This window comes from Tinamus guttatus, unplaced genomic scaffold, assembly GCF_059628265.1.
Source record: "Tinamus guttatus ecotype Peru unplaced genomic scaffold, ASM5962826v1 Tinamus_guttatus_pri_ptg000052l, whole genome shotgun sequence".
Taxonomy (NCBI): Eukaryota; Metazoa; Chordata; class Aves; order Tinamiformes; family Tinamidae; genus Tinamus; species Tinamus guttatus.
The window spans coordinates 6,974,945-6,996,739 of record NW_028288586.1 but is presented as its reverse complement, the minus strand read 5'-3'; the positions used below and the strand labels follow the sequence as shown (position 1 = coordinate 6,996,739).

Genomic DNA, 21,795 nt, shown 5'->3' with positions numbered 1-21,795 from the left:
TTAAGCACCACCTAACAAATACTGCCTCCTACCTGTTGGATAGGGTTCCAAAACACAACACTACGTTCAAATATCCACCATATCAATATTGTTCCAAACCTATATCAAATATAGGGAGTGAACATACATCACCTCCTTTAAATAAATAATATGATAGTCAAAAGATCTGTACTTCAAAGGCATGACAACTCCACCCCTGAAAAACCATGCGTCATATCCGAGAATTTGTGTATGTGTATCAAATCATATATAGGAAACAATATATTTTAAGTAGTAATAAACTGATGTGATTTTAGGCATATTAATGCTATATCTATAGCTCCTGACATCTGGAGATCTTTCAAGCACTGACATATTTAAGCTATTATAATTTGGCCTTAAACACGTAGTATTAAATATGTACAAAATAAATCTTCCAAAAAGCATTAGTTATGTTAAATTACTTCAAGGAAATTAAAAAAAAAAATCTGTTACAGAAACAACCAATGTGAAAAATCTATCTTATTTTTTTTCTAAACATCTCAGTTTCTCATGAGCCCTATACCACACACTTTATTTCTTATATTTTTCATTTTGCAGAGATCATTTCTGCTCAAGTTTGAGGGGCTCCTTATTTCAATATGACTCATAAGTCCGGTAACTTGTGCAAAAAGATACTTCATAAAAGAAATTGTACACTGGATTTCACAGACCTATCACTGTGATATACAAAGTCAGATTTTTTCTGGAAAAAAAAAAAAAAAAGATCTAAGACACAAAGCTCTATCACAGTGACTCTGTATGGAGTAATTAAATAGCAAACCTGCCCAGAGCTCAAAGACTTACTCCATAAACTCAGTTCCAGTCAGGTCATCCTATATGCAAGATCGCTACAAAAATAAGTCCCCATGCTTTCCTGGTCACATAGACTCCAAACTGTGTTACTCTAGAGAAAATATCATATTAAAAAACAATCCCAAAAACCCCCAGATGCTGTTTAACTCTGCTGTAAGTAATATAAATACACCACACTTCGCAGAACATGGAAGCAGACACTTTCCTTCGGGAAGCTTCAGACAAACCAATAACTGTGTTTGCTACTCACACCCTACTTCAGCACAAGCCTGAAAGCTAACCTACGTGCTGGACAGCTTAATCATTTCCTCTGCCTCCCAAATCCTAAAGTGATGGCACAGAGTCCAGGTGGTATACAAGACATGCTAAAGCATAAATACTATGCCTATCTCTAACATAGCATATTTCATGTTCCAACCCTGCTGCAGGTTATAGCGCACATCAGCATCTTTATGGGGAACTTTAGTAAACAGAAGATGAGAGAGTAAAGAGGACTCGACCTAAAGCAAAACAGTGTTAGGAGCAGGAACGGGAGCCCGGGCTCAGGCTGCCTCCCTCATTCTGCGCCCTCCTGGCTCCCAGGCATGTGTCAGTCATTAGCCGTGAAGCCTCGGGATGCCCCAAGTGGGACCAAAGAGAAAGAGAATCACTGCTTTCTTTTGATAGCATGTGTATTTTAATCAAACCATTTGTAGCCAGCCACTTCTATCGCAGTTTTTGCACTAAAAACACTACATTACTGTCCATTTAAATGTGAAACTTTTTCTTTCTAATCAAATAATTCAGCATTGTCTCCAGCCGAAAGAAATAAAGCTTTGGGGATGAAACGTTTGCATTCCTTCCAGCAGGAAGTTCCTTCGAAAAACTTCTGATTGTTTGAACACAGAGGAGTTGTCACAAGTGGTTACATCTTAAGCTGAAGCGTAAATTTTGCAACTTGGTACCAAAATCCATCTCTCTCTTGTGGCTAAGTATCTGTGTAGCTGCAGGCATAATTCTGTGAATGCAGTTTCCAATTCTGTACTCAGTGTAAGACAGTCTTAATGGAAGAGCCATTTGCTCAGACAAAAAATAAGTAAATCACTATTTATACTAGCTTCCCAGTCAAGACAGAGAATTGACCCATTAGCTAGACACAAATAGATCTAAACTTTAGGATTTTCTTTTCCTTTTTCTACTTTAGATATTTTGGATATTGTGCACACTTGAAAATCCTTCCCTAAGAATTGTCCTTGACTTTTTGCAAAAAACAGACAATTTAATATCTTGTGATTTCAAAGTTGTCACCTGCTCTCATAGGTTCCTGCCCCAGCTTCCAGAGACCATAACAGTCCTACCAGGTACAGCTGCACAGCTGCACTGGTCTTACTTAGAGACTAGAATTAATAAACTGTGACAAAATGTATTGTTGCCTCAAAATTCAGTAATAAGAAAGAATGTAGAAGTTCAGGGTAGGGAGCAAGTATAATACCTTAATTAAAAAAAAAAAAAAAGACAGTAAAACTAGGAGTTTAAATAGCTATCTGTAAAAGCCAATAACAAGATGAATACTGATCACCATTTTAAGTACAGTGGATCACTTCAGAATAAAAGAAGCTGTAGCATTACAAAAATAATCCAGACAAAGCCCTTTAATCTCTTCAGACTCAAAATGGTTCATGGGGGTAGGCCTTACCCCTCCTTTGCAAGCATCCCTAGCAGCATCCATTGGTACACAGCACTTCATGTTTAGGATCTGTGACCACAGCTGCTCTTCAGCAGTAGAAGACAATTTAAATTACTATTGAAAATGAGAATGTGAATAAAAGTTTTCTTTGAAAAAAAATTACCTTAAACCTCGCTGGAAATATATACAATTTGGTAATGCAAATCATTTTTGATGATTATGTTATTAATCTCACAGCAATATGAGAGCGCCCTTTTCACAGTGATGCATTATTTCTGACTAATGCTGTTGATTCCCTTTCGTTCACTATTCCACATCAGTGTAAGTAGAGCATGTGCCTACAGCTCTTCAACCACCACTTGAACAATCTTACAGTACAAGTATCGTACTGTTCTGTCTGTTTGTTGTCCTGTCAGCACTTGGTGAAATGCTCTTCATTTACTGTACTGACGTGTCTGTCTGTTTCCCAGGCCAGACACAGCAAACTCAAAAATCACACTCTGATAAGTGGCCTTTACCCGGGATCTGTCTGCAAGAAGTGTGATTCCTTCCAACCCCAATCAAATACTCTTACACTGTATCTGTAAGAGCTGTTTTCATGACTTGCAGGTATAAATCAAGTAAATGGGACAGAGCCACCAAGCTTTAAAATTCTGCCTTGGAAATATGACCTGCACACAGCAAAGTGGTATTCATACAGCTGAGTATTCATACAGCCCCACTTGAACAAACTTGCACACAAAGCCATCCCACTCTTTAGCAAAAATTCAGATCTTCTCTGAATTCATTTTAACTTCATTTTTTTTTAAATGAAGCACAGCCCATTCAGTGACACTTTCAGGAATTAATCAGTATGAGTCAGGGATAGTTTCGTATATTCAAGGGATGCATAAAAGCTAAATTGATGAATTGGCAGAAGAAGCTGCCAGACTGAAAGAGAAGTGACTGTGAAAAATATTTAAGAATTGAAACTCAAGTGGTAAAATGATGGAACAGAGTAAATAAATGAAGAGTGGATAACAGATGTACAGATCAGAGAATAAAGATTTGCGCGGAGCATGAAATGGAAGAACCTCGAATCACACAGTTTGAGGTGAAGAAAACAAAACAAAAACAAACAAACAAAACCCACATCCAAACAGGATTCAAGGGAGATGAGAATTAGGCTTGGGAAAGCACAGTGTAAAGATATAAAGTAAATGATGAAAAAAGTCAAGTTATAGAACACAAGTAAGAACAGTGGAGGTGGATGCCTATGTATTTGAACTTCTGATTATCTTACTCAATGATTTAATTGAATGGAAATTATCAACTAGTAAAGAATTTACAATTAAATACAAGCCAAAGATGCAATAGGCTGTTAAGGTGAAAGTTACAGTGGCTTCTCTGCTAAGCACAGTGAAATTACAAATTTTGGAGAATTGGATAAAACAAATTTGATGGAAAATATCTCATTGTCACCTACTGGGGAAATGCCAACACACATGGACACAGACATTCCCAAAGTACCAGGATTTTCTATGGTTGAGATTTACCATTAGTCAAATATGGCTTTGCATTGAGCAGAGAAGGAGACACTAAGAATGTGGAAACAAGAAACAGCAATTTCACCCTAGTCTGCTTTTCTCAAACTGTGTTTTAAGTTGACACAAAGAAGAAAAAAGAAAAACATTTTTTATTACCAAAAGACAACAAATGCTGTTGCGAAGCAAATGAGACATGTTGATTGCTTTATTTGTGTAGGGTGAGAAACTCAGCAGACTGATTGAACAAGAGTCTGCCAATCCTTTATGAAATGCTTCTTGTTTTATAGTATTTTCCTCTTGCACTCCTGACTATTTGACTTCCTTGTTACCTCAACCCACTGCCAATTCAGAACACATGTCTTTTGCAAAGTCAGACAATGCATACTGAGATCAGAAGTATTAATTTTACCCTTATTTAGAACCAAATTTTTATAATCTCAAAATTTTTCAATTTGGATTCTAATAGAGCTCTCCAGAGGTTTCTTTTTCAAGAAATGCCCTCTTCCAGAGTGGGAGGCAGGCAGTGGGGGAGCGGGAATAAAGGGGGTTATCAAAAGAAATAACAAATTCTGTTTAAAGAGACCAAATAAACAACAACTTTAGATAGGAGTTTTCAAACACACTTACCGTCCAAAGAACTTCACAATTGGAGTGACAATGATCGCACCCACAAGGCCACCAATGGCAAAAATAGAGACAGTTATAGACCAGAGGAGCGTCAGCGTGTTTTCCTCCATCGAGGAGCCATATCTTCTTTGCCAAGTTTCATTGTAAAACCTCTTGATATACTGAAAAAAATAATACTTGTAAAAATAAATAAATAAAAATCACTCTTTAAGAACAAAACAAAAATAACACAAGAGACTGTAGCCACTGGCAGAGATGGACCTCCTGAAACTTGCTCCAAAAGGCTGAGCCTCACCTCTAGATGCAACTGCAATACAGATGACCTCTGAATCAAAACACACACTTCTAACCGCAAGCCAGCAAAAAAAAGGTGGACGAGAATCCCACAGGTAGACAGAAATGCAGAAGAAACTTGTAGAACAGAGACTCCTAACAAGCAGTGGCAATACAAGTTATGTTTTCGGCACAACACTCACAACAGCAGTGGGAGCCCTCCTGTGGATACACATCACAGCCCGAGCACGGGCTAAGGCACACGACCAAGTCACTCGTGCTCAACAAATCACTGCACCCTCGCTGCACTTCACTGACCGGCCACACACATGGTTAGACATCCCAGACTAACGCTTTTTGGGGAAAGTTAGAGTTTGCCAGGTAGAGGTAATAACGGCTTAAACTGGATAGCAGGCAGAAATTGGTGGCCCCAGGTAAAGGAGGGAGCTGCCACAAATACTTGCCAGAGGGCAACAAGACTGTCATGAAGAGCGCTAGGCCTGGCTTATAGGACAGAGAACCAAAAGCATAAATTAAGGTATTTGGGGGGAGTTTAAAATGAAGACTATCCCCAGGTATTTGTATAGGCACTTTCTGCAATGCAAGTAATATCCTTTGGTATCATCTCTGTCTTCAACGTGCCCATCCCAGACTCATTCCCTCATGCAAAAGGTCCTTCCAAAATCCATCCTCCTGGGGCTGCTCAACAGGAAGAAGGGAGTCAAGCCCAACAACAGTAATACGACATTGCCCCAAGTCATATTCGAATCCCAAAACTGCAACGACTCACAGATATACACAGGTAATAAAAGTACTTATAATCATTCAGGAAAATAACTTATTGCTATTTTATACTTCAGTCTTATAGTTCAGTCCAGCTCTAAAATCTGTTTGAAAATAAGCATATTTTACTAGTCTGTATTTTTCAAAGGGAAAGGATTTTAAGAGTATAGACAATTCTTTAGTTTAAATATTAAGTGAATTGAAAACAACTGGAGCTCATGTTCTGAAGGAAGAATGGCAGTTATGTCTATACTTGAGTTGTATTTATGATACCGCAGCGCCTGGCTACCATACAAGATCAAGACCCTGCTAAGCCAAGGAATAAAAGATAACATTTGTGCCTCAAAGTACCAGGGGTTGGGGGAAGGTGTGGAAAAAGACCCACAGCATCAGTCCAAAGGAGCTGACTTTGTCACACTGTCAACTCCTGTTGACAGGCTGCTAAACAAGGCAAGCAGTTTTTTTTTTTTTTTTTTTTTTTTTGGGGGGGGGGGGGAGGGTTAGAGAAAGGTGTATTAAACAAGCAATCAGACATCCAACATCCAGATATGAGCTCTACAAAACAAACTGCCTCTCAAGAAATGAAAACTTGATATTAGGCTTTTTTCCCCATCTTCTGATTCTTCAACTATCCCAAGACTTGTGCTCTTCTCCCACGGTGGCTTCATGTCCCTAAAAGCCCTCAAGTAAGTGCTCTTCCCAAACATCTTTGGAAAGTCCAAGAGCCTCCTGAATTTTTGAGGAACTCCAATACATTCCTGAGGCACGAAGATTCTCTGTCACAAAAGTCTTAACAGCTCTTCCCTAACTTCTCATCCTGCTACAATAGCTTCTGTTCATTATTTCAGGTACAGATATCTAATTATTGGCTTCTATCTTACAAAAAAAACTTTTCATACCTTATCCATTTCAATTCCTCTGCAACTGAGACTATTTAAAAGAAGCTGAATTGTGACACATATCCTGTACTGTCAGTTATTTTATCAGTCTTGAACAAACACAAAAGCATTTTGTCCAGAAAGTCCTGTGGAACATACTTTTAAGAGAAAAAAAAATAGTCAACTTGGTGCTTGGTCTATTTAAAAGAGTTCTACAGTAAAGTTCCAAATGAATCTGCCACTAAATCAAGTAACACATCCTCTTTTATGCCAATACTCGGATTAAATTTAGATTGAGATATTTATCTGAAGGTAATTTCTGATAGAAATGAATAGCAAGAGAAGATATTTTTAGAATACTATTAGCATTTCTTGCTAATGACCAAAAATAGTATGCAAATTATTTTCCCATCATGTAATAACTAATTTTCTTGTAAAGTAGCTCTCAACATAGCTTTGTTCACAAGGAAATGTAGAATAACTGAAACTATTCAAGAAAATAAAGTATAGACTAAAATATTCAACAGTTAAACATGCTGATATCACCCACAAATGGGAATTTATTAACACATGCAGGTTTTGAGGTGTTGCACTTGAAAATAAAAATATAAAATCCAACACAGCTACTTGGAGTCAACTGAATACTGTGAAATGGTTTCGGATTTCAATCAGTTGTCTGAATAGTAATAAAATAATAACAAAACGCAATAATAATAAAGGCCAAAATAGTCTTTTTCAAAAATCTTATCCTTTAACCAAAGCCTACAAGGAATTGTAGATGATTGGTATTGGTAACTCATATTCTGTTCATTAACGTAGCAGTGTGAGGGATGGAGACACAAGGGAGCTTTTCTTAGCTCTCAAATTTAGTACAAGTAACTTGTATCAAGGGAGAGGAGAACCCATCTTTAGAGAAGGAAAATGACCTTGACCTTGTTACTAGGCCCACTTGTACGCACTGATGATTGCCCAATTGCCTCCGTCAGCTACCCATCCCTGCAGTCGGTTCCCAGAATCGAGTCTTTAAGGAATGTAGAAATGCAAACTCAAGCAGGAAGAAAGCAGTAACTGTGTAGCAATAAGCACCAGAGATTTCTCTTCCTGCATTAGGAACAAAGCAAATCACTGTGTTGTTGTTCCGCAGACCCTACTGAGAAGAGGCCCATATAAAGAATTTTAAAAATGCAGCTCAGAAAAAGGCAACTTATATGCACTCAAATTCATATTCACTCAAAATATTTTGCTTCTTATTACCAAAAGAACCCGTGTGTGTTTAATAAAGTCTGATAATATTTCACACTTAGCATACCTCACACTCAGGTGTTTGATAGACCCACAGCCTATAAAACCAACCAGCCAAAGGAACCTGCTAATTCTAGATTTCTCATACAATCAAGCACGGTGCGTGCCTGTGTTGGGCCATTACTCTGTCTCTCAGGAAGACAGGGGTCAGAATGGGAACTAATCCCTTTCTCCAGCTCTGTGCCAGTTGGCAGATCCAGGGCAGCTCCACGCAGACCTCGTGTAGTTTATTTCTCCCTGGCAAGCCGGCAGAGGTTTGTCTGACACTCACGCCTGATGAGGTGACTCGCACTAAGGAGAACACTGAGCGCCGCACGGGACTTTCCCTCCTGCTTCAAGAGCTGGCGTAGCCTTGAGCACAGAAAGGAAATGACCTCAGGAATTTCCAAACGTCATTCTTCAGAGTTTCACTCGTAAACATACTTCTCTCCCCACAGCTTTGTGGTAATGCTGAGGTTTTCACTTCCAGTATCCCGGAAAGAGCCCACACTTGAGTCAATGGTCTTTATCAAGCACTTTGTAAATACCTCTCCTAGCCCCATACAGAGCCTCCTCTAAGGCCTCCTCCTCCAAGACACTGGCAGGAACCTAACTGAAGTAACCAGGAGCAGACGACGCCCAGCACCCTACACAGAGATACTCAGCACTACCAATGCAGGCGGCATGTCGCACATGACCAGAACAAGTCAGTTCAAGTTATTTGCCCTGCCAATTTCCTTACTCACTCAGCCTACCACTTTCGGAAAATACTGGAATTTTCAATATAGACAGCACCTTTATAAAAGCTTATCTGCATCTAAAAATCGGCTCCCTTGTGATTTTCTCTACCCCATCACTGTTCCCAAAGGGTTATCTTGTGGCATGCATATGCATGGGACATTAACACAAATAAGGAAGACACTAAATTCTCCATCAAAACCACTGAAACAACTCATTAGAACAGGGCAGACCACACACACCTGTCAAGTATATGACTAAGGCCACCAATATGGTGACCAGCTACAGTCCAAGAAGGATTTCAAGCAAAAATGGATAGTTAGAAATACAACTAACCAGGATACACAGAATTTAGTATTAGATGTTAAATTGCGATATGCCTTCACCTTTGACCTCCTCACCTGCACTTTTATTGCCACTATAATTACTACATGATTCACATCTAACCACCCACATGTTGCCAGGCAGCATTTCCTATCACCCTTTCTCTCTTTTACTCTTGTAGAAAACAGCAGGAGAGCCCTGATTCCCAGGACAATCCATTAAAAAAAATCACTCACTGCTATAATGACAGTACTGACTTGGTGGAGGAAGGACACGTACCACCAGTACCATCAATACTGTTGCTCTCAAAAGTTCACTTCTCTCTAACCTGCATTTACCTCCTGATGACTGCAGGGTGGAGTGATGCATGGGAACTGTCATACTATACTGGATAAACATCCAATCTGTCTGTCCTGTCTTATCATTACCGAAGGAACTGAAAATTCCCAGAACCATCAAGTATGTAATTGTAACTTCCTACAGGGCATGTCCATTCATAATCCTCTTACTTGTCAATTTATCAAACACAATACACATATTAGCGGCAGTAACTTATACTTGGAATAGCAGACGTAAAAGACATCACTTCAGAGAAAGGCTATTAAATGTTTATTATCTTAAAATACCAGAAACACGACAGGAACCTTGCAGGGAAGTGATCAGGCTGTCCCAGGTACCACAGAGCCTGGTAAAGTTCAGAGGAGGAGAGGGTTAAGGCAAATTAATAGGTTGCAATATGAGGTACAGGGTACTGGCACATGTACTACAGATAACAAGGGAATAATTCTTGAGGTATACAGATAACAAGGAAAGGAGTAATTTTCAGGAATACAGAAGTCCAGATGGATGCCTGTATTGCAGAAGTCTAAGAAGTCACAATCTACCTTATGGATTCTGCACACCAAGTATTTGGCAGCTGGAATAATGAACAGTCAACAAGCTCCTGTCTCCCCACCAATCTTCCACTGTCTACCCACTACAACATATGAAACTTTTTTTTTTTTGTAAAATCTTCTTTCCTTATTTGCGTAATTATTGTATCCATTTTTAATATGGCCAAGGTGTTCAGGTGGAAGTCTAGCCACACATTTATTAACTGATGTCAATAAAAGAAAGAGCTAAAAAGAAAGATTTTTTTTATTTGAAAAGAATGTTTTTTGAAATAGAATTTTAAGTGAAATGTCAAAATATAGGAATTACTTCTTTTTTTCTTTAAAAAAGAGTATTGCTTGCAGTTTCACTGCACTGCTTACTGCTGCACTTGACTGAATTATGAGGCTCTCTGGACTGCCGACGTAGTCACAAAACTTTCAGATGTTGAAATATCAGTTATTGCAAATCAAGCAAACCCAAGTAAGGCAGACTGATCAGGCAGCACTGTTCCTCAGACACGTTCCATGTGTTGCACCCGGCAGACACTCAATGCAGCAGCTTCATGCACACAACAAATGAGGCATCCCCATGTAATGCAAAAGGGGAGGCTCACTGCTTAAGAGACGTTATTTATAGTCCCTGGAATTCAGGCATGAAGTGTTGTGCAACCCTCTGGAACAGAGCAGTGTGAACAAGAGTTGCTGAATATGAGCACAGCCACTATCAGCAGTCAGATAGACATAAAAATACCTATGACATAAAAAGCATATAAGAAGATATAGTGTTAGTCTGGGCTTGACAAGAACAAAAAAGAAACCCTGTGCACTCCCTCAGCTCAAAAGCAGCCTTTTAATCTCCCGTCAGATACTGAATTTGTCTTAAAGCCCCATAAGCAGCAGAAAGAACCCTTCCAGTAAACAAAAGTTACAACAGTTTATTTAACCTCTCCTAGCACATCAAGAAGATTATATGGCAGAATGCTGTGCAACATTTGGGCACGGTTGCCCTCTACTGATGTAGAGTTCCTACTCTATCAGAGTCAGCACCGTCACTTACCACCGCAGGAGCATTCACGACGGAGAGGTTGTAACCGTACAGAAAGGATGACCCAAAAGCACCGACTAGGGAGGCTACAATAAGACTGCCAGACCAATCCTGAAAAACATTGAAAAATATAGCAATAGTTAGCATACTCTAAAATTGCATACTGGGTTTTAAATGCTCCTTGTATGAACTTGCATAGCTCCTGCAGACAGATCTCCTCACTGAAGGATAGAGGTCAAAACACTTACTATTTCTGCAAATCAAGGAATAGGAAATTTGAAGTGATAGTCTCTTAATAAATATTAAGAGGACAGAGGCATCGGAGAACATTTAAACTTCTTTTGATGTCACAGATTTCTGCTGCAAGTATCCCACGGCAAAAAGTAAGATGTTACAAAAGCACAGGCTTGGCAAAGAAAACTATTTGGCAACACAATCACTGCTGTGAATCAAGCTGTGGCATGTGTTTGATGCAGCAGGTTTCTGGGTAAAGTTTATTTAGGAGGAAACCTGCAAGATTGAACACTCCCCAGTTTTATAAGAAGCACTGAAATTAAATATTTGTGACAAGCTAGGTTTTGAAACACAGTGTGGTGGAGATGCCTTTTCCCCACACTGACACACCAAAAGGATTGGCCTTTTGAGCTCTCCTCTCCTGCTACCCCCTCCCCTGCTCTCCTCTTTGCTAGGAATTTCTGTTATTGTTGAAAAGAGGGTACGATTGCTTAGATACTGCAATTAGAGGCAGCTGATTTGAAAAATTTTGGATTTCAGGATCATTTCTGTCCTCTCCAAGAAAACTTCCCACAAGCCAGTTCTTCCACAAGATTAGAGGAAGCCACAGAACAGACCAACACCATTCCCCACCCCACGCTCCATTTTTCCCAGGAATTCTGTAGTGTTTTGGTGGTGGTTGGCTGTTGATGCTCTTTTGTAGATTATGGAAGACAATTTGCCTTTCTTGACACCAGGGTGTGTTACAATGGTGACTTTAATGCACACTTCTCTACCATTTTATGCCCTGTTTGATCTCTCACTGAAGCCAGAGGGGAGAACGAGCACTCCCGGGCTTTTGGCACATGCCAACATCCATGCAGGAACACTGGCACTGATGGCTCGTGGGTTCACGGAGAAGCCAAGAGGGCTCACAAATCCCTCCTGCAGAACAGCTTAGGGTTCTTAACTTCTGTGCTTCTTAACTTCATGCTGTGGCCACTTTTTAAGAGATTATACAGTTCATTAGCCACCCTACTCCCAGGCACGTCAAGAGGAAATTATGCAGGGAGTGAAGCTTTGTGTAGGAAATATACCCCATGGAGTTCATTGCTTATGCCAAATATAATTACTTATTACTAGTCAGCTTCTTAAAATGAGCCTGCCACACAGAGAAAGTTCTGCACCATTACATTGCTGATGAAGAATGGGAACATTCTTCATTACCTCTCCCTGAGTAACATCTTGCACTGGGTGCTCAGTGATGATAGCTCATCAGCTTCCACCTACAAAGCTCCCAGCTATGAAGCTCCCATCACCTACAGGATTTACCGCTACTCTGAACTAATGACACTGAGTGACTCTTCCAACACCTGGAGCTCTCCTGCATCATTCCCAAAGACTTCACAGGTGCTGAAAACAAGCTCAGAGGTGCTGTGCAGCAGTCTTGATGCAATATCTCTAAGGGGGTGCTCCCCAAAAGCTAGCACCCTTAGGGGGAAAATAAACAAAACATTTCAGACACATCATATAGTATTTATTAAAAACACCAGTGAACACTTGCATCTTTCAGCATTGGTGCATGGCATGCACGTGGGGTTAACTGGAACACAATGCAGTGCAAATCTGAAAAAGTGCTATCAAATTAGAAGACCCTGCACCTACCTTACCTTCAAGTGCTGCAGGTAGCATGTTTTGGAGTCTACTTGATCTTAAGAACTTTTCAAGTGTAGTCTACTGCAGAAAGCACCACAAAAGCATGTGTTTTCTTGATTCAAAGTTCTACAGTACTTGGAGCACCAACTTCAACTTTTCCATGACCTGTCCTCGCACACCATTTTAAATATTTGCTCAAGTTTCACCACAGCAGATAAGAGACGAAAGCACAATGAAGCCAATGAAGCAAGAACTCGGGGCGGGGGGGGGGGGGGGGGAAGGAAGAGGGGTGGAAGAAAAAAAAAAAAAGAAAGAAAGAAAGAAAGAAAAAGCCCCAAGATACTCTTCTGAAAAATGTTAAGTCTGTGGCAACACTTTAAAACAACATAAAAACAGCCGATTTTATAGTGACTGGGGGGAAAGTAAATAAATAAATAAATAGGATAGCCACACCTCCTGCAAAGGTGCTCCCTTATTTTAATGCCAGTAGTTGGCTCATGTATCACTGCTGGCAGAGCACGGGCAGGCAGGTGTGACTCTCGCCACAGCAATAACTATCCTTTAAGGAAACTTGTAAGCCTTTTCGGGGCAAAGACCTCCAGATACCTGACAACTGCATACCTGTGAAAGTCCACATTTCTTTGCTTTTATGACAGCTCTCAGGGCACAGCACTCTGATAACTTTGAGAAATGCTCTTTCCAGTTTCCCTTTTTCAGTCAGCATGCAACATAACACTTATCTAGCCTGAGTCTTAAATCCTCTCTTTTTAAAAACAATGTGACGAGTTGCATTTCAGCCCTGAGAACATTTTTCAGAGTACCGTACTTTGATTAGTTGTTTAAAGCACAGTGTCAAACTAAGCAAAACTGCAAATCCCCCCGGGTCCGTATCAGGAGCTCTACCTGCTCCAGGGGACGTTGCTGCAGCCACCTCACCTCACGTCGCTCCCGGAGCGCCTCGGTCACCGCGGTGCCGCCCCGGGGCGCGCGGGGCCCCTTCGCGGCGCTGCTGCCGGCGGGCCGCTCCGCGCCGTCCTCCGCGCGCCCTCCGCGCCATTTGCGCTTTTATTTTTAGCCCTGCCGGCGCCCGCGCCCCAGGGGCGAGCGCTGCCCGCCCGCCCGCAGGCCCCGGGGCCGCAGGGACCCCCCCGGCCCGCGTAACTCGCGCGGGCCCCTCGCCTCCCGCCCGGCCGCTACTCACGTTGCTGCCCGCCCGGCGCCCCCCCGGCAGCAGCGGCGGCCCCGGTGCCCGCTCCATGGCGCAGGCGTGCGGGGGGCGGGCATCGGCACCGGGAGCGGGCGGGCGGCGAGCGAGCCGGGACTGAAACGAGCGCCCGTGGCCCCGGGCTGCGGGTGGCGAGCGAGCTGGGACTGAAACCAGCGCCCGTGTCCTCGGGCTGCGGGGAGAGAGCGGGCTGGGACTGAAACCAGCGCCCGTGTCCCCGGGCTGCGGGGAGAGAGCGAGCTGGGACTCAAACGAGTGCCCGTGTCCTCGGGCTGCGGGTGGCGAGCGAGCCGGGACTGAAACGAGCGCCCGTGTCCCCGGGCTGCGGGGAGAGAGCGGGCTGGGACTGAAACGAGCGCCCGTGTCCCCGGGCTGCGGGGAGAGAGCGAGCTGGGACTGAAACGAGCGCCCGTGTCCCCGGGCTGCGGGTGGCGAGCGAGCCGGGACTGAAACGAGCGCCCGTGTCCCCGGGCTGCGGGCGGAGAGCGAGCCGGGACTGAAACCAGCGCCCGTGTCCCCGGGCTGCGGGGAGAGAGCGAGCTGGGACTCAAACGAGCGCCCGGGTCCCTGGGCTGCGGGCGGCGCGAGTGTCAGCCGTGGTGGTCGCCGCAGTCCTGCGGGTGGCCCGAGCGGGACAGGCTGGGTTCCCTCCCTGCGGGTGCCCCTGCGAACCCCTGCTGACCTCCCTGAGGCGGCTGCTAACTAAGGGGCAATGACTCCCCCACCACGTTGCCAAAGCTGGAAGCAGAAGACAGTACAAGACCTCTAAGCAACCCCAAACCCACATCCAATGCACGTGTTAACCACAGGGCATGTAGATGCTTCCGCCGCCTCAGGAGGTTGAGGTTTGACACACTCACTCCACTATAACAGGCTGGGTTTGGCACCTGTGGAAGATAAAGCTTTCAGCTGCTACCTCTGGAGGTGCCTCTTTGTAAACCTGGAAATTCTGAATTGATAAGAGTTAAACTACCCTTTCTAGTCAACAGTGACTCAGGGGAGTATTGAGTACGGCTGGGAACTGTTGCCAAATGTCTGCAGTCCATGCTGGCGTAAATCCGCTCTTTCCGCCTCTGACGTGCTCCATACCTCCCTGCTGCCTGAGCCCTCTGAGAGACACAAAGTGATGCCACCAAGTGCAGCAAGCTCCAGGATGTGAAAAGTTCAAAGTGTCCTAACCCTGGAGCAGGCCAAGCAGTGTGTGAATAGAAAGCCAGATGCTGCTCATTACCATGTGAAATTAGTGTACATAATGAGACACATCAGCATGGATACAGGATCGGGTCATCATTTATAATCTGTTTAAGTGGTCATCAGCAATGGAAGAGTCAAGTTAGAAAAAAAATCAAGCTCTGGGGTGTATTTAAAAGAGAAGAATGAGAGACCTCTGCTTTATGTGGTTCGATTTTTAATAAGCAGAGTGTAAGTAAGTAGTTCACACTCAAACACAAACCGTATGGCTGTGTATGATTAAGGCATACATAATTTCTCACCCATGTTTTTGACCTTTTATGATCACTGACCACAGGAAGAGCTGCAGGAGCTAAAAATGTGCTACTCTATACAGCCCCCAAATTTGAATCCTGGCAGCTCTCCCTTATTCAAGTCTCCCTGTTCCAGAAGAAAGAAGGAGCAGTTTACCCTCCTTTTACGCATCAGAGGAGAAGAAAACTATTCAGCTTTGCAAGTTCTTGTGGAACAATGGCATCAGACACAAAGCTGAGAGAGAAACAAAGCAGGCCTTCCTTTAGAAGGCATAGAAATCCTTGTCTAGAAGGTTGTCCCTGACCTCAGCAATAGACTCTCTCCCATAAAAGGGAGGCTTTAAATCATGTCACAGTCACTCCATCCCAGAATACTTTGGCTGCAGGCAGCTGGTTTTTGGCTAGTTCAAAATCTGACATACGTATAAAGAGAAACGCAGAAGGAGCTTAGAGGACTGTTGTGCAGATATGCAGCAGTTCAGGTACCAGAAGGAGAAAGGAAATAGCAATATTCCTGTGTTTATAGAGCTGGAAATTAAACTGGTGTCTGCCTTTGTTCCTATAGGTTACAAATAGTTATTTTCTATCTCTGAATAGAGAGAAATGGCAAATTTCTCCCCAAATGGCAAATAAACGTGTTGACACAAGATTTGTGGAAATCACTCACCATTTTTTTCTTCACTGTCTTATTTTCTTTCATCTCAGTGTTGCTTTTCTGGTTATTCTCCATTCTGTCACCTTGTTAGTCAATAGCTGAGGAGGAAAAGAGGGAAAGTTGTGGCATTTGGCTGAGACTTTTGTTTTCTTTTAATAAAACTATAAACCTGGCTTAGGAAGAAGTCCTTGAAAAAGTCTGTGAGGAATTAGCTACTTCATTAAAACACAAGAAGCTCCATCTCCATATGAGGAAGAACTTCTTTCCTGTGAGGGTGACAGAGCCCTGGAACAGGCTGCCCAGAGAGGCTGTGGCGTCTCCTTCTCTGGAGATCTTCCAAACCCACCTGGATGCCACCCTGTGCCACGTGCTCTGGGTGTCCCTGCTGGAGCAGGGGGGTTGGACTAGATGATCTCTAGAGGTCTCTTCCAACCTCAACCATTCTGTGATTCTGTGTGATTCAAAAATTTGACTCTCATCCAAGAAGACGTCCTATCCATGGCAGCAGCAAACTGAATATAGTCAAAAGCAACCAAGAAAACACATGCTAAGCATGTTTAAATTGTCTCCTCAGAGGGCTACAGGTCCTTTGGAGCTGGCATAGTATTTCCTAGCACAGTACAAAGTAGCAAATCAAGGGAAAAACAAAACAAAACAAAACAAAAAACTACAAAAAAACTATGGTGTCATAGAATCAGAGAATCATAGAATCCTTTAAAGGACCTTTAGAGATCATCTAGTCCAACGCCCCTGCACGCGCAGGCTCACCTAGAGCATGTGGCACAGGACTGCGTCCAAGCGGGGTTTGAAGATCTCCAGAGGAGATTCCACAACCTCTCTTGGCAACCCATTCCAGTGCTCCATCACCCCCACTGAAGTGTCAGGCCCTTTGGTGAACATGCTTTGTTGCAATGGGATGAAGTGCTGAAATTATTCAGTGAATCTACGCAGAAAGTGACCATTAGACACACTGGATTATCCAGGCTTTATACTGTGTTTTGTTGTATGATCTTGAGTAATTCACCAGTTCAATTCACCTGGAAGGATTACTGCCCTATTCCGTTTAAGCCTCTTGAAGACAGCATGATCTTTCGTTACTTGGACATTATGACAGCATAACAATATAAATGGTAATGATAGATCTGGTCTCAAACACAAGACATCTTGTAGACAAGAGTCTACAAGATAGTTAGCTTTGGCAGATGTGGATCATTTTGCCGACTAGCAAGTTGGGTTGGAAGTCCTGTAGAGGCCAAGATACCTGCAGCAGGTGTTTCTAAGTAGAAATCCTTTTTTTTTTTTTTTTTTTTTTTCACAGAAGATCTGCCATTGGCAGTAACTGGATCACCTCTTCAGACAGTGTCAAGATCTCAAGTTGAACTTTAGAACATCCGAAACTAGAGAGATGACAGCACCCTATAGGCACTAAAAACAGAGAAATATCCATCCTTCCCTTTTGCCTTCCCCTCAGTAAAACCAATACTGAAAACTTGCAAACAATTCCTTTCCCTCTGGTGCAAACGGCTTCAGTGAATTCCTGCTAAATTGCTCTTCAGAAAGGGCCTTGAAGGTAAAAATTCCACTTTATCAGAGATTTCCTTAGTCTTAGCATCCACAGTTCTGCTGTTGCAAGCCACGTTTAACAAGCGTGTCAAAATTAATCAGTCATACTAGGTCACTAGGCAATGAACAAGGAAATATTCAGGCAAATAATTTGATTAGTGAAGTGTTACATATTTGGCAGATCAAACTGCAGTTTAAGAGTTTACAGGATAAACAGTGTATAGTCATAATCTGTTGTTTTTTTTTCTGGGAAGTTTAACAGCTAACAATGCTCACTTGCAAACTATGCCTCCTATGTTTCAGGTCACTGTAGATTTGCAACTTTCAAAATCCACATAACTACCAAAAAGGGAATGTTACCATACGTGGGACAGACATCCAGTGTGTGCAGAAAACAAGAATTTTGGTCCAAGGAGGGAGTATAACTGACTGAAATCTTGCATCAATGTTACTTATGCAATCTAATTTACAAGTGGAGAGAGGAGACATTTAAAAGCTTAGAGCAAGCTTCAAGGTCTCCAAATTGCTTGCCAAAGCATCCAGAAGAAACATTTCACTTAGGGCAGTGGAAGTCTGAGACTGGCACTGTTGCTGCTGGCCTTTTGCTAAAATGGGGATGGGGAAAAAAGTGCGAGAGACTGGAGAGAAAGTGAGGTTCTTGCTGCTGGTAGCAGGGACACTGCTTATGTTGGGGATTCAGAAGTATAAGATTCATTATTTATTCCTTATCATGGCATATCCACTCCCTGACTTACACAATTAATCAAAAGGCAATCACAAAGCAAGCTGGAGGCACCTTCCAATTAAACTTTGTGAACTAAAAGTTTGCTTACCTACTCAAGTTTATCAACTGCACATAGGTTGAGTTTGTTAGTGGGAAACGTCATCCAGCCAGCTCCTACGATTTGTTGGCCATGGCAGAGCAGAATGGGAGCGTTATGCCTTGTAGCACAGACTGGACTAAGCAATGCGGAAATGTGCTGCAGTCTAGTTTGGGTTTTGCATTTTTATTGAACATGTAGCAATTCCTGAATAACTACAAGATGCAGGAGAAACAAATGCTATCAGAAAGTTATCTTGTTTACAAAGAGTAAGTATTCAAAGGAACAGTTTCAGAAGAACTCAGATTTTAAAAGTCATGTTTGTTATATTAAATGTCAAACTTGTCCAGGGGATGACCACAACTATACCCAGAAAGGTATAGTTAAAGGCCACAGTTATTAAGAATCCCCCTAAAACTAAGAAGGGTAAAAAATGGATGAAATTATTGAAATAGCACAGTTATTTTTGTTGACAGACCTGAGCATGAGGCACTGCCTGGCCCTGTAGCCAGTCAGAACCCATTTACCATCTTGTCTGCATGGGTCTGGCCTTGCACTGGGCTGCCAGTCGCTCCTCCAGGAGCGATAGAGGCAACGTAAGCCAGCTTCAGGACATGTATCTGCAATTTGAAAGGTTCTAGGGACAAAAATTCCTCACCATGGGCATACACCTGTCCATCTCCAATGCAGAAATGTACTACCTCTGCAGTAGTACACACAGGGGAAATGACGAATAGTCAGAAGAGCAGCTTCCAGCAGATAAAATTCGTTTGTAATTATAAATCAACACAGTCTCCCAGAGGTTGTAAAGGACAGCTTTGCAGTCCTCAGAGTAAGCCTCTTTGAAGCATAGCATGTAGTGTGATTGGGGGTACGCCTGTTTTAAAAGGCGGAAAAAAAAAAAAAAAAAAAAAAAAAAACCACCAGGGAGACAACACTAGAATGGCATATGAATTGCAAAGTTTTGGAAAAAATGTTGGTGTAAAAATAACCCAACCTGGTAAGTCCCCCTGTGCCATAGTAGATGGATATATAATAATTAAATCTCCCTTGGCAAACATCTCTTCTTGGTAAGTACGCTTTTCCCTCCTCTCTACACCCTGTCTCTGATCTGAAAGGGCAAAATCATCCAGCTTAAGTACTTTAGCTCCTTATGCATTATACAAGAAAGAGGCAGGAATTTCAGATAATTTTATTTTATTTTATTTATTTTAATTCAATCCCAAAACGCTAGTAAAATGGAGTGAATAAGAAAAGTTTTGAATCTTACTCCTGTCCTCAGCTTGTGTGCTTAAAGCTACTGCTGCTGCCTTCTTGCACTCAGGTGATAGCCAAAATCCCCTTGGCTGGGCACTTGTGCCCTTCAGAAGGGGAGAAACTCCCACAAGGAAATGAGCTTGAGCTCAGTACTTCCCCGGGCTTCCAGACAGATGCTGTTGTCAATAGTCTACAGAATGTGCTTAAATGAAGATTTTTCTGTGTCTGGTACTGCAAATCACACCTGCACACTCTCACACAAAAGAATTCTACCCTAGGTTAACGAGAAGATTGAATACTTAGAATACCCATTTTGAAGACTAAATGTAAAGTTTTTATGTTACCCAGATCAGGAACACTTTACATATCAGATCCCCCCAAATGACACAACTATCTGGTTAAAATAGGTCTTCTTGAGTTCCACCATGAACTGAAAGGATTAATTTTTGGCCAAGTAGCTTCGTTAAACTAGATGCATTCTAGTCCAAGGAAGATTCTGCAAGTCAATGCTTCCTACATTGGTGGTATAAAATGTCAAACCATTCCCACACTGAAGTATTATTGTTGGATTCAGGTATGGCAGGATCTTAATTTGACAAATTCCAGTGCCACTTAGTGTCCAGGACTGGCATCCTGCAACACTCCAGCTTCCAGAAATACCTGTTCTTTTAAGTAACCAGTTGATACACTGTTGCAATATTTATACATCTCTTTTTCCATCTGTCTGCAACATTACTCCTAATGTGTTTTTACAAGAAAATCAATATTTTATATTCCAATTTCAGTATTTCATACAGTTCACAGTCTGATCTTTTCTACTGAGAAGCAGAAATATTCTATTTTAAAACCGAAAGTTATTTTTATATAAACAGGAGAAAAGCTGAAACAATTTTCCATTAGAAATCTATAAATAAGGAGAGGAAGACTATCAGAGTTAAAGGCTGTTTAGTAAGAAGCTGAGTATTTATTTGATTAGCATGAGAAATTATTTGCTCACTGGTACAGATTTCACAAAACTGGTTTATATTAGGTTAAATCTTTCCTTCCCTCCCTGATTTGAACCCTTAAGGATGTTGCCAAGTTTGAGGAGCTGGTCCAAACTATCAACTGCAGCTTCTGGGTATTACTCACCAATTACCCAAAGTAGTCTTCGTTTTCAGGGTTCTCTGAAGATCATTACAGTTCAGAAGCAAATTTAGGACAGGCACAACAGCCCTCTTCTCTGAAATAGAAATGGCTAAATTACTGAATTACACTTAGAGCCAGTTTTAACTCTTTTATATGTTTTCAGGAGTAATTAATAATTAACCGTAATAGGTAATTATTGCAAGATGCTTCAACCAGTGTTCATACCAGGTATTTTTTCTACCCAATAGAAACAAATTGGCTTTTATGATAAAAATACCTTAAAATAAGTGTTTGTTTCAGTTGTTGCACAACTTGAAAAAGCTTTCTTTCCCACATTCAAATCAATAGATATTTGAAATGCAAGTGCCTAAGGCTAAGAAGACCAAATGACCAAAAAGACTCATATGGTCTCACCTGAATACAAGTGACCACGCTCAGCAACACCCACAGCATTCCATAATGATGTGTTGGGCTAGCACTTTTAAATATGAGACAAGGCATAGTATTTCTCAGGATTTACAATGTTTTAAAAGGTTGCAAGAAGACATACTGTACAGTGACAAAAATCACAGTAGCTCATAAAAAGATATAACTTGTCTCCTGTTTGGCATTGTGCCACAGAGAGGAACTCCATATCAATATTTACTTAAGTGCCAAAGGAAACATGGGTGTAGGATGAGGGTGTAGCAGTCCTGAACTTTGCATTTACTATCAGTTCCTTATATCCCAAAGCTAAATGGGGATAAGAGCATTTTAAGTATGAAAATATTCACTCCATTTTGTTTTTTCCCCTGCTGGTATACATATTGCTTACTCTGAAAATCCAGCATATATTGTTAGGCTCATCAGCATTTCCTCAAGGACCCTGGTAGTTAGTTTAGTTGGGTTGTCTATATATCTTATATCCAGGATGTGTTAGGTAGATGCGGCTGTACAGAGGTCAGCT

At 41.9% G+C, this 21,795-nt stretch overlaps 1 protein-coding gene across 1 annotated transcript in view; it reads right to left on the bottom strand.

Annotated features, from left to right (window-relative positions):
- The window catches only part of SLC2A9 (solute carrier family 2 member 9), a 91,056-nt gene extending 70,152 nt beyond the window's left edge, over window positions 1–20,904 (bottom strand). Inside the window, exons 1-4 of the mRNA XM_010227659.2 lie at window positions 20,853–20,904; window positions 16,093–16,178; window positions 10,860–10,958; window positions 4,654–4,814 (exon numbers count right to left, since the gene is read on the bottom strand). Coding sequence (XP_010225961.1) covers window positions 4,654–4,814; window positions 10,860–10,958; window positions 16,093–16,155 — 323 coding nt within the window. The 5' untranslated portion in view covers window positions 16,156–16,178; window positions 20,853–20,904. The remainder of the gene's footprint in view (window positions 1–4,653; window positions 4,815–10,859; window positions 10,959–16,092; window positions 16,179–20,852) is intronic.
- Between the last annotated feature and the right edge of the window lie 891 nt (window positions 20,905–21,795).